Source organism: Phaenicophaeus curvirostris, chromosome 3 (assembly GCF_032191515.1).
Source record: "Phaenicophaeus curvirostris isolate KB17595 chromosome 3, BPBGC_Pcur_1.0, whole genome shotgun sequence".
Taxonomy (NCBI): domain Eukaryota; kingdom Metazoa; phylum Chordata; class Aves; order Cuculiformes; family Cuculidae; genus Phaenicophaeus; species Phaenicophaeus curvirostris.
Window position 1 is genome coordinate 97,759,994 of NC_091394.1, and position 11,977 is coordinate 97,771,970.

At 45.1% G+C, this 11,977-nt stretch overlaps 1 protein-coding gene across 1 annotated transcript; it reads right to left on the reverse strand.

The window, feature by feature from the left end:
* Window positions 1-316: 316 nt before the first annotated feature.
* LOC138718647 (lymphocyte antigen 6E-like) lies at window positions 317-6,279 on the reverse strand. The gene is made up of 3 exons (XM_069853146.1): window positions 5,759-6,279; window positions 1,406-1,525; window positions 317-607 (listed from the first exon to the last, which is right to left on the reverse strand). The coding sequence occupies exons 1-3, from the start codon at window positions 5,808-5,810 to the stop codon at window positions 396-398; spliced, it is 384 nt and encodes a 127-aa protein (XP_069709247.1). The 5' UTR covers window positions 5,811-6,279; the 3' UTR covers window positions 317-395.
* Between the last annotated feature and the right edge of the window lie 5,698 nt (window positions 6,280-11,977).

Sequence of the window (11,977 nt, forward strand, 5' to 3'; positions counted from 1 at the left end):
TGACTGATGTGTGAACAGAAGGTAGTGAACAACACTTCAGTGCTGACATGACTATTGAGCTCTTACCTGTGTCTTAGGCAGGGTTTTGAAACTCTAAGAGTCAAAATTACATCTTCAAAGACCTCTTCAGAGCTGTAATGATTTGAAACCTGAATGTGTCAAAAGGGCTACATTTTATTTGTTTTATTAGGTGACTTGAATGTCTGAGGACTCTTAGGATTCAGGTAGGCTTAGGAAATCAGTGGGAGTTCAGCACCTGACTTATTTAAACCCTCTTGAATATCCCAGGGGAAGCTCAGCCACAAAGCATGACTCTTTGAGAGCAGTAAATATCTCAGAGCAACACGCTTTTATTTCAGCCAACAACGCCATCATGGGGAGCTTTTTCTAACCCTTCACAGTCCACATGCAAAGATGGAAGTGATACTGGCTAGGACACCCAGGGCCATCACTCCATAGCTGCTTTGCTTGCTGCTGACTCCATTCAGATTGCATAGTGGTCTCTCACAGCAAGAAACTCTCTGATAGGTTTGGTTTTGTTGCTGACCTCTTGCTGGACATATTGAAGAACACATCTTTGAGATGACATATTTAGGCCTGTTGGAATCTAATGCAGAAGAGAAGGGGGGAAAAAAGAGAAAACGTGGAATGTAAAAATCCTTGTTGAAAAGTTTTTGTATAGAATCATAGAATCACAGAATTATTTAGGCTGGAAGGAAATCTAAAGCGAATTCAGTTCCACCCCCCTGTCATGGGCAGGGACATCTTCTGCTGGATCAGGTTTCTCAAAGCCACATCCAGCCTGGCCATGAACACCTCGAGGGATGGAGCATTCATGACTTCTCTGGGTGGCCTGGTCCAGTGTCTCATCACCCTTACTGTAAAAGAAGTCTTTCCTATATCTCATCTCAGTCTCCCCTCTTTCAGCTTAAAACCATTACCCCTCATCCTATCCCTTCACTCCGTGATAAAGAGCTCTTCTCCAGCTTTCTTTTCAATACTGGAAGCTGCTCTAAGGTCTCCCTAGAGCCTTCCCTTCTCTAGGCTGCACAATCCCAACTCACTCAGCCTGTCCTTGTATTGGAGGTGTTCTGGCCATCTGATCATATTCGTGGCTCTTCTCTGGACTTTGTCCAACAGACCTATGTCTTTCTGGTACTGAGGACTCCAGAACTTAATGCAGTACTCTAGGTGAGGTCTCACAAGAGCAGAGCAGAGGGGCAGAATCACCTCCCTCAGCCTGTCAAGTACATGTCGACACGGCAATGTCAAGCAAGAAGGTCAGAATTTCCTAACAGCTGGTGATCGGGTGCTATTGCTTCCATACGTGGCCGTGACTGGGATGAAAGCCTATTCCTGGGGCCGCTCTTCTACAGCACAAACAAAGTGTCATTCAGAAACGTACTTGTTCCAATGTAGTTATGGACAGTCACGCAGTATTTGTCTTCCTCTGCACACATGGAAATTGTCAAACAGTTATTGTTGGACTCCTGTTCTTGGCACACGTAGCACATAAATGGGTAAGCTAGGGAAAAGAAATAAAGAAGAAAACATGGAAAAAAAAGAAACTATATGGTTTAGGAACCAAATGCCTACCATCCAGATCCATTTTCCTAGTTACAGCCTGACGAATTCTTGTGTGTGAATGACCAGTGGTTTTCTGTATCCTTTGACCCGCAGCATCAATGTTAAATCCCTCTCTGTCTCATATATCTCAGACTGTGAAGTATTATCGATCTGTTTGCAATCTCTGGCAGCCGTAGATGTGAGTGGAATTCACGGATTTGGGGTCTTTTATGATGGAGATTATTACTGAGCAATAGCTCCTCTGTCCTGAGAGCTTTGCCACATGAATTGCCAATTACTGCTCAGTCACTTCTCCTGAGCAAGCCTATACAGGGCTTGCCAGGGAGAACATGAGTATGCCTGGAGCATTTTGAGGAGGTGGACAGTGCTCAGTGTCTTACTTCTTTTCCATCTGGCTTGGAGAGTACTGTCACATATATTTTCTTGTGGTCAAAAGCCCCTGATTGAACTGCCCCAACCACAGTCCTAGGAAGTCTGGTGAGAGCAGTCAGATGCTCTGTTGAACTTCTGCACACCACTGTAAGATAGAGAATAAATGGGAAGTCTTAACTACAAATAGGATTTAACACAGATTTGGTGAGATAATTCATATGTCTGTAATATGGATACCAAAGGTGGCCAGCACGAAGGGCAGGGAGCCATTAGTTGTCTTGTCTATCAAGGATGTACACATTTGCCCTCAAGTCCAGAAGGTGGTAGGACAAACCCCTAGAAAGTCTCTGGAAAGTAATGATTAAAAGGAAGAAAATAAAAAACACAATCTGGATGAGAAACCACACCAGGGAGTCTGCAGAGCACTCCTCAGCTAGGCAGATTAGTTAATTTATAGGTTTTGTGGTGTGGTTGGGTTCTGTGCTTGCAAAATCACCCAGAGCAAAGTATGTGGGTTTGTGTGTAGGAGAGGAGATGAGACACTTTAAAAACGCAGACATTTTTGGGAAGAGAAGTGAAAACAGTACAGGATGCTTGCTGAGTTCCTGATAAGTCTGTCAGTATGGAAAGGGCAAAAACCAACTTGAGGACACGTTCCTGTGAGAGCAGTTTTGACCGATAAGAAGTTGGCAGAAAGGAAGTGCAGTGTAGGTCAGAGTCAATGAAGTGAGAAGTTCCTGATGAAGGGAAGCAAAGGCAAAGGAAGGGAAAAGTTATTAACTGTTGATGCTAAGAGGGCCATAACACTGTGTAGCTTTTTTGTTTTGTTCATCATTAGAAAAGTCGTACCTTCATTTCAAAGATATAGGAGATGCAATAAAATTCAGCCAGTTTTATGGCACAAACTTGAATGACATTATAAGCAAGTCCAGGGAAAACAAGCAAGTTAAAGTACAACAGAATGAGTGCAAAGCCAGACATGAAAACACAGACACAGGGTAGTTCACAATGGTTATGGGTCACGCCAATTGGAACAATGCAACTCATAAGGTTCTCCAGAGCTTTGCTCTGGGCTCAGGATTATCCAGTGTCATCACTAGTGAGAGTAGGGATGGGATAGAGGATGCACATCACATTTTCAGATGATGCCAAGGAGAAAATAGCTGCAAATATATTGTAAGTGGTGTTCTAAGTGTTTTTGACACATGTATGTTATGAAAGGATGAAAAAAAAAAGGTGGATGAAGTTCATTAATGAGAAATACATTATACTAAGATAAAAATTAGCCACTTAAATGTAGGATAAGGAAGAACTGGATGATTTACAATTAAAAACTGCAGTGTAAACCTCGGGAGCCAACTGTATCACAGTACAGAGATGAAAACAAACGTCATCCAAGGGAACACAGGCAGCAATGTCATGTGCAAGATATGCAAAGTGGCCTTTCCACTCTGGCAAGGCCTCAGCTGGAACACCGATGACCATATCTGTATGCGGCACTTAAAAAAATATGTGAAACATTTCAAGACCAGAGGAGAAGGAGGAGAAATGGTCAGATAACTTTAAAGTGTGACAAGATTAGACAAGATTAAAAACATTTCAGTTACTAAAATGAGAAAATACCGAGGAAAGACACAGTAGCCTTCTTCATGCTAGCAAAAAGAAGCTGCAAAGAAGAAAATAATGAACTGTTCTACACATCCTATGTCATGGATGCCCCATTCCTGCAGCTGTTCAAGAGCAAGCTGGATGAAGCTATGAGCAATCTGATCCCCAAACAGGGGGATTGGAACTGGATGATCTTTAAGGTCCTTCCAACCCAAACAATTCTATGATTCTATGGCAAAAAAAACAGAACTGTACAAAAAGAGTTGTTAAGAGATACTAAAACTAACTTCCTAAAGAGGTGAGCATCTGAGCAAATCCAGCCTCTAGAATTTTCTTTGTTGAAAACTTTCAAGGATACATTAGGCAAACTTCTTCCTGGTTTGGTCCAGCATTAGAACAGGGAGAAGTATCATGACCTAGTAATGTTTCTTCTGGACGTAATACATCTATAGCAGTGAGTCGTGGAAGCAAACAGTAACAAGTCCTCTTTGGTGGGCTGTGAGATCAAAAGGTTTTGGGCTAAAATCATCAAATTTTATAATCATCAAGGTTGGAAAAGACCTCTGAGATGAAGTCCAACTATTAACACAGTACCACCAGGCCTACTAAACCACGTCCTGAAGTGCTATATCTACATGGTTTTTGAATACCTCCAGGGATGAGGACTCCACCACTTCCTTAGTCAGCCTCTACCAATGCTTCACCACTCTGTCAGTAAAGAAATTTTTACCAACATCCAATCTAAACCTCTCCTGACTCAACATTCAGTCAGAAAGTTACAATCTCTTATTCTCGAATGTGAAAGCCTTGATAGTAGAATTACTAACATTCTCCAGTCTAGACTGGGCTACAGAAAGGTGCTGTATAGAATACTGTCTTTAAGTCCATTTGGAAGCTGATGCCAATATAAAATGTCATCAGCCTACTACAGCAATAAGGTAACCCACCATGAAAGTGTGCTACCAGAGCCTTGGATCTCTTTTAGCTTTCCTGTTTATTCTGGGTAACACTAAGGACTTTGCTACTGATAATTACTCTTCTCTGTCCATATTGTGTCACTGCATTTAGGGATTATAGGCACATAATGCTTTCATTGTTTGGAATTGAATGCCCTTTTTCCTACCCCAAAAGTGGCCGAAGTTGATCTTCCAGGCATGCTGCAGAATCATCTATTAAAAAAAAATGTAGGAGTAGGGGTTTAATACATCAAAGAGCAAGAATTAATTAGATGTCTCTTTCTCAACTCCTGCTAGATACGTATCATGGTTTCTGGGAAACCACCAGGCGTGGGGGAAATATTGGCAATCTGATCATTATTCCTACGTGCAAGCAGAGATGTAGCAACATGTCTCTGTCCCAGAAGGACTCACATTCAGAGTACTTCAGACTTCTCTTAGGGAGAAGGATGCCTTTCAGTTGTGGAGTCTTGAGCACAGGAAGGACATGGATCTGTTAGAGTGAGTTTAGAGGAGGCCACAGAGATGATCCAAGAGCCAGAGCACCTCCAATATGAGGACAAGCTGAGAGAGTTAGGATTGTTTAGCCTAGAGAAAGCTCCAGCGAGACCTTCTAGTAGCCTTCCAGTACTTAAAGGGGACTACAGGAAAGCTGGAGAGGTGCTCTTTATCAGGGAGTGTAGAGATAGGATGAGGGGGAATGTTTTTAAGCCGAAAGAGGGGAGATTTAGACTTGATATTGGGAAGAAATTTTTGACTATGAGGGTAGTGAGGCACTGGCACAGGTTGCCCAGGGAAGTCGTGGATCCCCCATTCCAGGAAATGTTCAAGGCCAGGTTGGATGAAGCTTTGAGCAGCCTGATCCAGCAGAAGACGTCCCTGCTCATGGCATAGGGGGATGGAACTGGATGATCTTTAAGGTCCCTTCCAATGCAAACCATTCCATGATTCTATGTTCTATGAACATGGCACATGTACAGAAAAAGTCTTTCATCTCTTCCTCTGATTTAATCTGCCAAAATTCTCACTGGTGCATTTCCTAGGGAGCAAGACACATGGCAAACTGCATGTCTTGCCACAATGAAGGAAGCAGCAACACAGAAAAGTCTATAAAATACTCGGCCACTCACATTGCAAAGTTGGTGACACCCCTTTCAATTTTTGCCACATGAAAAGTTCTCACCATCTTCTCTGTGTAAACCTTATATTAACTAGTAGCATCATTAGACGCTTACCTTGCACTACACAGAGGACAGCAGCCAGCAAGGTGACAAGAGTAGTCTTCATCTCCACCAGATCCTCTCAGGCAGAATGGGAAGATGTTTGGAGGTCAGGTTATATATCTTTTGGACAGCAGCAGTTTTATAGGCTCCAGACAGCTCGCGGGTGGACAGTAAATCAACCCAAGGGTGTGTGATGTGCATGTGGGACTTGCTCATGCTGGTGCCCATGGAACAGGCTGGCACTTAGGGAAAAAAACTTTGAGCAACACATTTATTGCTCTTCCAGTCACATAAGTGATATGAGAAGTGAGGATCTGCTCTCTTCTCCTCTGAGTTCTTCTCCTTCCTTCCTTCCTTCCAGCACAAGCAGCAGCCTCACTGATGAAATAATAGGGCCTGGAGGCATGGGGAGATGGTCCTAGCAGTACATTTTTCTAATCCCTTTGTATAGTCAACGGATGATGTTCCAGGGTTCATACCATTCATTTTCTTTTAAGTATTCCACAGTACCAGGAGCTCAAACTCTCAACTGGCCTGTGCTGGTTTATCTACAACAAAATCAGTTCATTTTATATGAAATTAAATTAGTTAATAGTTAAACTGCTGGATTTGCAAAAAAGCCCTCTCTCCATGTGTCCCTTTTTCAATCTCTCCTCTTAAATCAACTCCATTTCTTCTATTTCTCTGCATTGCTCTCATCTGAATTTCTTAACTGTTTCTGACATTCTGGGAAATAGAGTCATAGAATAGTTTGGGTTTGAAGGGACCTTAAAGATCATCTAGTTCCACCCCCCCGGCCATGAGACATGTCCCACTAGATCAGGCTGCCCAAGGCCCCATCCAACCTGGCCTTGAACACCTCCAGGGATGGGGCATCCACAAGTTCCCTGGGCAACCTGTTCCAGTGCCTCACCACTCTCATGGTGAAGAAATTCTTCCTTATGTCTAGTCTAAGACCCTAACACGAGATGCACCTTGTTAGAGTTGGAGTTGCCATCTCCGTCATATTAGAAACACATCATTAGGATATTTTTGTGTTTCTAATATGAATCATTCCAGTATTGGATGACTTCCTTATCCATGTGAATTTGTTTCACTTTTTCAAGCCTTGCTGAGTTGCTCCTGGAATGACATCATCAGATGGTGAATTCCAGAGTTGTTCAAGCCCAATGTCAAAATAGACATTGCTGCTCTTGTATTTGGAGGTTAGTGAGGTCAGCAGGGAACATGGTCGTGATGACCAAATCGAGCCTTCTGTTTTGCAGGTGGCACTTCAGTTTAATGTCCAAGTGTATGACAAACAAGTCGTTCTTCATAATTAGTGGGTGTGTCTTCTTTCTGGTATTTTGCAATGGGGGTAAAAGGAAGCAACCATTTTTTCCTTTCTTTGATCCTAATAATTATCCCATAAACTTCTGTTATATGTATTCTTTTTTCCTTGCCTCCATGATGAAAGAGCGCTGTAATTACTGCCATATTCCCCCCGATCCTGACTCTGCCAACATCCATTTGCTCCTACATGAACCTTCCTAAAAGAGGATATTGGCTCTGTCCTTTAATCAGGCCTCCTCAAGTCAGCTGTGAAAGAGCCTGGTGAGTCTAAGACATCATAGAATCATAGAATGGTTTGGGTTGGAAGAGATCTTAAAGATCATCCAGTTCCACCCACCTTACCATGGGCAGGAACACCTTCCAGTAGACAAGGTTGCTCAAGACCCCAATCCAACCTGGCCTTGAACACCTCCAGAGCGGGGGCAGCCACAAGTTACCTGGGCAACCTTTTCCAGTGTCTCACCACCCTCATTGTGAAGAATTTCTTCCTAATCTCTATCTTAAATCTTCCCCCTTCTAATTTAAAGCCATTCCCCCTTGTCCAATCAAAGTGTGGGCACCTGTCGAGATGTTCTCATCCCCAAAACTGCCAACAGATGTGTACCAAGGAGAGAAACTTGAGTAGAATATAAGCTCTTTTATTGTCAAACAGTTATCTGGGAGCTGTCCCCAGAACATTTACAGCTTTGTTAGTCCCGAGGTTTACTGCAAAGCTGGACTGTGCCCTCTTCTCAGCATCTGGAGAGCCATCATTTTTCAAGACATTGACTGGGTCACAGAGATTCCTTCTTTCTCAAGAGGACAGATTACAAAACTCAATACAGTCAGAGGCAACACTTAAGCAGGCAGCATGGGGGGGGTGTCTACTGCTGCCCAGCAGCACAGACTTCAGCCTGGAGGAGGGTCTGGAGCAGGCCAGCCAGGGACACCAAGTGAGGAGTAAGATTGAGGGAGATTACAAAAACCCAAGGAAGCTGAAACACCTCTGTAAGAGTAATCTCATTGCTACCTGTTTGGGAAAACTAAAACTGACCTCAAACTGGAGACGTGTGCTTATCTATATGACAAGAGAACAGAAGTTACTTTTGAAAAAAGGATGCTTTTGTTCCTTTCCTTGACTTCCCAAAGCTTTTCAGACCCGACGAAGAAATTGCTTTGATCTTGCAGATCCATCTTGTCTCTTGCTTTGTTATTGATTCACTGTGTGTTAGTCAGATCTGGATACATAAGCAGAGTGAAAGGAAAGAAATGTCATGTTGTGAGGGAAAAGGCAGCCAAATTATTCAATCAGAGGAGAAGGCAACACAGGTCCTTCAGAGTCAATGGTGATAAAGCCCTGAGTGAGGGAAAAAAAGGGCCAAAGTTAAACCACCTCCTGCAAGTGCCTCCTTGGCTGATTCAAGTCCTGGTGTAGTGACTCAGAGCACCCAAAACTTAGTTCTTATATAATCCATGCAGAGAGAGACAGCTACCTCCCAGAAGCAATTCCAACTATTTGAGTGAGAAATTTGTCTTCCTTCTGAGAGCCCTCCATGCATTCCAGACATCTCTGCAGGGCACTCTCATCCAAGGAGTATGCAACCATGGGAGCCAACAAGTAAAAAACCGTGGGCAGAGGGATGTGGAATTTGGCAGCCACATCTACCTGAGAGATTCTCACGGAGGCTGGAAGAGAGACACACATGGCCAAGGAAGGGCTCACCATGCTTTCATGGTTATAGCACCTCCTGCCTCTTGGCAATTGCTGCTCCCACTTGCAGATAAGCACCCTTCTACATAAATTGAGATGTGGGTCAACCTTTGAAACACATGCATGGGTTGTATTGCTGGGCAGGTGGGAATGCAAAGCCCATAGGGTCAGGGAGAAACCAGGACTGAGGGAAGCAGACTGGGGCCCATAGGTGGAGCTGCTCCCTTAGGGACAGGACTCCTGGCTTCCCAGTGCTGTTCATACCTTCTCCATGCGACAGCCGCAAGCAGACCATGAAAGCCTCCATTGGAAGACCATTGGAGCATTGGAAGAGGCTGCCTAGGGAAGTGGTGCCCTGGGAGTGTTTAAAAAACATGTAGCCATGGCACATGGTGACATACTTTAGTAGACAAGGTGGTGTTGGACTTGATGATCTTAAGGATCTTTTACAACCTTAATGTTTCTATGATTCTATAATTCTAAATCCTAAACCTGTGGATAGCAAAGGCTGAAGACAACTTCAAATAGTTCAGTTGCTACCACTTTTTGATCTGGGAGTGGGGCGGAGAATGGCCATCCAAGGCCACAGAACAGTCTTTGGCTCACTCAAGATGTTCAAATGTGTGTGCTGCTTGAATATCTCTGGTTCTGGCAGGTGGAGAAGAAAGGTGAAGAGAGTAGGTTGGATAGAAGAATGGAGCCAGCTGAGCTGTGAGCTGTGGGATAGCAGTGCAGCAGAAACTGTGGGGACAACAGAGTCTCATGGCTAACGAGAGATATCCTTGGCCAATCCTACTTTTGCACTGAGGAAAAAAAATGAGCTGAGGCTCTAGCAAGAAAACAGAGGTTGGAGGTAAAGCGCAGATTAAGACTGGATAAAGCAACCAGTGAGAAAGGCTGGGAGAGAAAACAACCAGGGAGTGCAGGGCTAGCAGTTGGATTTGGATGGGAGGAAGGAGGAGCAGCTGAGGGAACTGGGGTTGTTTAGCCTAAAGAAAAGGTGACTGAAGGGAGACTTTATCATGATCTACAAATCCCTGAAAGGAGGTTGTAGCAAGGTGGGTGTTGGTCTCTCCTCCCAAGTGACAAAATAGTGGGATGAAAGGAAATGGGATGGGGTACAAACTCTTCAGGCGGGATAGGAAAGGCAGGAGAGGAGGTGGGGTAGCCCTCTTTGTAAGGGAGGACTTGGACACCGTTGAGATGGATTGTGGCGATCAAGAGGTTGAGTGCCTGTGGGTTAAAATCAGAGGAGCCCACCAGAAGGTAGATTTTGTGATGGGAGTCTGTTACAGACCACCCAGCCAAGGAGAAGCAGCTGATGAGCTCTTCTATTAACAGCTGGGGTTAATCTATAGATCAATGCCTCTTGTTCTTGTGGGAGACTTCAATCTTCCTGATATCTGCTGGAAGTACAATAGAGCAGAAAGGAAGCAATCTAGGAGGTTCCTGGAGTGCGTGGAAGACAACTTCCTTGCACAGCTGGTGAATGAACCAACAACGGAGGGTGCCCTCCTGGACCTGCTGTTTGTGAACAGAGAAGGCCTTGTGGGGGATGTGGCAGTAGGTGGACGCCTAGGACAAAGTGATCATGAGATGACAGGGTTTTCTGGTCTAGGTGAAGTGAAGAGGGTGGTTAGTAGGACAGTAGCGTTAAATTTCCAGAGGGCAGACTTTGAACTCTTCAGGCTGGTTGGCAAAGTCTCATGGGAGACAGTCCTTAAGGGCAAGGGAGCCCATGAGGGCTGGGAGCTCTTCAAAAAGGAAATCCTAGCAGCTCAGGAGAAAGCCATCCCCATGTTCTGGAAAAAAAGCCGGCAGGGGAGAAAACCAGCTTGGTTGAACAGAGATATCTTGAGCAATATCAAGAAGAAGAGAAATGTTTATGGGCTCTGGAAGAGGAGACAGGCCTCTTGGGTGGACTACAGGAGTGACGTGAGATTGTGTAGAGAAAAAATCAGCAGGGCTAAGGCTCAGCTAGAAATCAGATTGGCAAAGTCTGTGAAAGATAACAAAAAATCCTTCTATAAATATATAAATAATAAAAGGAGGACTAGGGAGACCATACAGTCCCTATTGGACGCAGAAGGAACAACATTGACAGGGGATGAGGAAAAGGCTGAGGTACTTAATGCTTTCTTTGCCTCTTTGGAACTGGATGGGAACTGGATCTACAAGAAGGGTCGCAGGGAGGATCCAGGAAACTACAGGCCTGTCAGTCTGACCTCAGTGCCAGGGAAAGTCATGGAGCAGGTGATCTTGAGTGCTATCATGAAGCACATGCAAGAGAACCGGGTGATCAGGCCCAGTCAACATGGGTTCACAAAAGGCAGGTCTTGCCAAATTAACCTGATCGCCTTCTATGACAAAGTCACCTGGCTGCTGGATGAGGGAAAGGCTGTGGATGTGGTCTTCCTGGACTTCAGTAAATCCTTTGACACAGTTTCTCACAGCATTCTGCTTCGGAAACTGTCAGCCTCTGGCCTGGACAGGCGCACACTCTCCTGGGTGGAAAGCTGGTTGGATGGCCAGGCCCAGAGAGTGGTGGGAAATGGTGTGAAATCCAGCTGGAGGCCAGTGACAAGTGGGGTTCCCCAGGGCTCAGTGCTGGGTCCAGCCCTGTTCAATGTCTTTATCAATGACCTGGATGAAGGCATCGAGTGCACCCTTAGCAAGTTTGCGGATGACACTAAGCTGGGTGGAAGTGTCGATCTGCTGGAGGGTAGGGTGGCTCTGCAAAGGGATCTGAACAGGCTGGACCGCTGGGCAGAGTCCAATGGCATGAGGTTTAACGAGGCCAAATGCCGGGTCCTGCACTTGGGGCACAACAACCCTGTGCAGTGCTACAGACTAGGAGAAGTCTGTCTAGAAAGCTGCCTGGAGGAGAGGGACCTGGGGGTGTTGGTTGACAGCCAACTGAACATGAGCCAGCAGTGTGCCCAGGTGGCCAAGAAGGCCAATGGCATCTTGGCTTGGATCAGAAACGGCGTGACCAGCAGGTCCAGGGAGGTTATTCTCCCTCTGTACTCGGCACTGGTGAGACCGCTCCTTGAACACTGTGTTCAGTTCTGGGCCCCTCACCACAAGAAGGATGTTGAGGCTCTGGAACGAGTCCAGAGAAGAGCAACGAAGCTGGTGAGGGGGCTGGAGAACAGGCCTTATGAGGAGCGGCTGAGAGAGCTGGGGTTGTTTAGCCTGGAGAAGAGGAG

What these genes read in the sequence shown, in the direction of transcription:
- LOC138718647 (XM_069853146.1), bottom strand. Translation starts at nt 5,810, where the DNA reads ATGAAGACTACTCTTGTCACCTTGCTGGCTGCTGTCCTCTGTGTAGTG. An exon ending in TGTCCTCTGTGTAGTGCAAG is followed by an intron (nt 1,526 to 5,758) that starts GTAAGCGTCTAA and finishes TCTTTTCCCTAG; the next exon opens with CTTACCCATTTATGTGCTAC. An exon ending in CCATAACTACATTGGAACAA is followed by an intron (nt 608 to 1,405) that starts GTACGTTTCTGA and finishes CTTCTGCATTAG; the next exon opens with ATTCCAACAGGCCTAAATAT.